General features: G+C 33.3%; 1 protein-coding gene across 1 annotated transcript; it reads right to left on the reverse strand.

The window, feature by feature from the left end:
- Window positions 1–205: 205 nt before the first annotated feature.
- CXCL8 (C-X-C motif chemokine ligand 8) lies at window positions 206–3,620 on the reverse strand. The gene is made up of 4 exons (XM_065914589.1): window positions 3,481–3,620; window positions 2,115–2,250; window positions 1,746–1,829; window positions 206–1,335 (listed from the first exon to the last, which is right to left on the reverse strand). The coding sequence occupies exons 1-4, from the start codon at window positions 3,542–3,544 to the stop codon at window positions 1,314–1,316; spliced, it is 306 nt and encodes a 101-aa protein (XP_065770661.1). The 5' UTR covers window positions 3,545–3,620; the 3' UTR covers window positions 206–1,313.
- Window positions 3,621–4,145: the final 525 nt, after the last annotated feature.

The following is a 4,145-nucleotide window of genomic DNA, read 5'->3' on the forward strand; positions in this document are numbered from 1 at the left end:
ATTTCCATCATTCTATGGAAAACACTACTGATTGTAATCTATCTCTGGAAAGGAGTTATGTTTATCTGCAAATATATTTCCCACATAATATATAAAATATTAAGGGTAAGTATTTATATGTTTTTTAAATTGAAACATGAATTTTAACATAAATGAATACAGCAACAAATCTTAAAACTACCAAAGAAAAACGAAGACAAACTCCTGATGACTCTGACAATGAATTTTATTTTAAATGTCTTATAGTTATATTCATAGTTTTGTACTATCAAAAACAATAGAAAGAACTGTGAACACATAAGGGCATCTTAAATTCAAAAATAAAATTGATGTTGGAATACACAATAACTTTATGAGATTCTAATTATTCAGAATAAATAAATAAATAATACAAAAAATTACTTAATTCATATTGCCTGGTAAATTTTTACAGATTTAAGAAAGATAGTCTCAGGATTCACATGATTCAACACATCATTGCATAATAAGGGCAAGACCAGGCCAGACATCTCAAAAGTAGGACTTCCAGTTCAATTAAAATTTCAGATAAATAATTATGTATTTGTATACTAAAAGTTATCCATTGTTTATCTGAAAGAAGAATTGACTGAGAGTCCTTTCTGTTTGTGTCTTTTAATTTGCTAATCTGGTAACTATGATTACACTATAACAATCTTGATCAAAACATCACTTAATATATAAAATTGTATAAATTTACTACCATTATTATACTATCTTTTCAACAATGCTTCTTTTCCATTTCTCCAAATTTGTGCACAAATATTATTACATTTGAAACTTAAATAAATATATAAATAACTAAATAAGTTACACTTGAAAATAATTTACATGACCAAATAAAAGTTAAAGTGCTTCCACATGTCCTCAGATCTCTGCGAGGTAGAAAGGTGGCTAAGACTTTTTTCTCCAATTTAGAAATAAAGAAACCGAGGCACAGTTGAACAGGCACTCGTGAATCCTGGCCAACAGTCTAGGGTTGCAAGATTAACAAAAACCAAAAACAAAAAAGCAGGATTTCCAGATTGATTGGAATTTACAGTATACAATGAATAGTTTCTCAAATATAAGCATGTCCTACATGGAACAATGTACCTGTGACACTGAAAAAATATTCATTGTTTTACTTAATATTCAAATATAATTGGACATCCTGTATTTTATCTGACAATCCTACACCAGACCCACACAGTACATGAGGCACTGAAGTAGATTTGCTTTGAAGTTTCATTGGCATCTTTACTGAGGAATTCTTGGAAGCAATGGAAAAAAGATTTTTGGTTGTTTTTTCTTTTTCATGGATCTTGCTTCTCTGCTCTGAAAATATATAAAATAAAACAAAAAGTTTAAAAATTAGCAATGTTCTAATAAGGAGAAAGGTATGGTTCCTAAAATATACTTAATATAGAAATTAAGAGAGTCTTAGATATTCATGTGAAAGAAAAGCTCTATATTTTCAACTACAGATAGAGAGATCAGATAAGTTATCTAAACTAGAATATTTCTGAGATTTATAGGGAGCTCTACTAATGACTTCTCTGGACAAACTGAGATATATGATCTCCCAGTCATGAGTACAACAAATTCACTATTGCTGCTATTTTTTTTTTTTAATCAAAGAAGCAGCTACTTAAAATAATTTTCAGCAGCCGCAGAAAATTTAAAGGCTGACCTTGGGAGTAAATGTCACAGGATAAATGAAGGATATAAATTCAAGAAAAACTTACCTCTTCACAAATACCTCCACAATCTTCTGCACCCACTTTTCCTTGGGGTCTAAGCAGACCTCTTTTCCGTTGGTAAGCTTAACACTGAAATGAGAGATATATGATTAAATTCAATATTTAACGGGCTTCAAACACCACCTTGCCATTCAAGTCATGGCTCTTTGAGTACAGGCATAAAATGGAAGTCCAAACTAATTTTTATCTCTGAGTCATGGAGAGTCTCATATTTAAATGCCATGAAGACAAAGAGTTTTTCCTTTCTATTTTTCTCACTATGTATTCCTAGTACCTAGAACTTCGTTGGATTCTTCCACATCTCAATTCTAGGCTGATTAAGTAAAATATCTAATCACTTTTGAAATTACTTACATGATTTCTGAATTTTCACAGTGTGGCCCACGCTCAATCACTCTCAGTTCTTTGATATGTTTGGGGTGGAAATATGCGGAATGTGTTTTTATGCATTGGCATCGAAGCTCGGTACTTATTCTTAACAGAACTGCAGCTGTGGAAAAAAATTAAGCATTTATTTCATCCATAAGCACAACTTGGCCAGCTTCATGCTTATTAATTCCAATGTGATCATTTAGTGAGGATTTGTTTGGTAAACATCACATCTTTAGCAAACTTATCCCTGAAACTGATGGCTGGATAGTCTCCCAGCCTCTGATTTCAATTTTTCTCTTTGTTTTAAAAAGAATCATTCCTGTCAACATTGAATGGTGTAAAGACTTAGAATTGTCTTTGGAGAATGTTGACATCTTCATGGTACATTTTCTCATCCTCAACACTGTATAATCCTCTATGATACCGCAATGTTATTAATGGCAGGCAAACTAAGATACACCAAAAGGGAAACTGCCTTCAGGAGGAATTAATAGAAATATATGTGTGTTACCCAGAGATTGTACTCTATCTTAATAAAATCCTTAATGTTTAAGAACATATATACATATGCCATATACCATATATAATGTTTATGGTATATGCCATAAACATTCTAAACTATATTTCATAAGAGTGCCTAAAGACAGATTATAAACTTATTGGCATCCCTGTTATGAAATATGGAATTCTCCAGGCCAGAATACTGGAGTGGGTAACCTTTTCCTTCTCCAGGGGATCTTCCCAAACCAGGGATCGAAGACAGGTCTCCCACATTGCAGGCAGATTCTTTACCAGCTGAGCCACAAGGGAAGAGCAAGAATACTGGAATGGGTAGCCTATCCCTTCTCCAGCGGATCTTCCCGACCCAGGAATCGAACCGGATTCTTTATCAACTGAGCTATCAGGTAAGCCCAAACATTCTTAACTGTATTTCATAAGAGGATCCCAATAAGGTTTATAATCTGTCTTTAGGCCAAAGAGCATGATAGTTGCCTGAAGCTACTCAATTGATAGTACATGGAGTAAAATAACCTGAGTTACCTTACTCAATATTAATAGATAATATGGGTAAATGTGGTCTTCAATAAAATATACTCTAAATTATAGATTTATGCTAATTATTTGTATACTACAGAGTATGAATGATGATAGGAACAGAATGTTTATATAAATCAAACTTTATAACTTTCTAAATATTTTGATACAACCTAAAAGATTAAAACTTCAATTTAACAGTAAATGACTGCAAAGATGGTTTGCTTGTTATCCAGGCATGAAGGATAATCTTGCTATCTGAGCATCACATTTAGACACAGGAAACTTCTATAGAGCAGAAGGGTATGCTCACCTTCACACAGAGCTGCAGAAAGCAGGAAAGCCACCAAGAGAGCAACAGCCAGCTTGGAAGTCATATTTGAACAAGATGCTTTTGGTTGGGTTTCTTCTGGCTCGTGTTCTAGATGCCTGTGAGCTCTGCTGTCCCAGAGGACCTCTGTTGGACAGGGAACTCCTGTGGCTTTTTATATCATCATAAGAGTAGGGAACAAGTGCACCATCATGCTTGCATCATGTCAGAGGAAATTCCACAATATGCAACCATCCGCCCTTTGAGAGCACATCTGAGTCATCTGACTCCTCTAGTGATTGGTTTCTTATCAAATTTTCTGTGTGACCCAAGTTTTATTTGATCTTTCAAATAATTTTATTGATTTTGTTTAAAAACATGTTTCTTTTAAAACATTTTAAAAACTTTTTTTTAATAGTCAAGTTTCTCAGTTTGGTACATTATTGTCAATGGTAGTCTTTTTTATTTGAGAACTTTATCATGGTCCCATCTGGCAGCTGTTAGAATAAGCTCATTTGTGATTGTTCTTTTATGGCACCGTCATTTCTTCAGGTAAATTTTATGTACTGTAATGATAGATAAGGCAACCTAGTCAACCACTTTTAATGGGGACACGATTTACAAGAAGTCCATTTCTAAGCATTTTGGAAAGTTTCCAGGACCAATTA

The sequence above is a fragment of the Muntiacus reevesi genome, chromosome 22 (assembly GCF_963930625.1).
Source record: "Muntiacus reevesi chromosome 22, mMunRee1.1, whole genome shotgun sequence".
In the NCBI taxonomy this organism is placed as follows: domain Eukaryota; kingdom Metazoa; phylum Chordata; class Mammalia; order Artiodactyla; family Cervidae; genus Muntiacus; species Muntiacus reevesi.

What these genes read in the sequence shown, in the direction of transcription:
- CXCL8 (XM_065914589.1), bottom strand. Translation starts at nt 3,544, where the DNA reads ATGACTTCCAAGCTGGCTGTTGCTCTCTTGGTGGCTTTCCTGCTTTCT. An exon ending in TTCTGCAGCTCTGTGTGAAG is followed by an intron (nt 2,251 to 3,480) that starts GTGAGCATACCC and finishes TTTTTTCCACAG; the next exon opens with CTGCAGTTCTGTTAAGAATA. An exon ending in TGTGAAAATTCAGAAATCAT is followed by an intron (nt 1,830 to 2,114) that starts GTAAGTAATTTC and finishes CTCTCATTTCAG; the next exon opens with TGTTAAGCTTACCAACGGAA.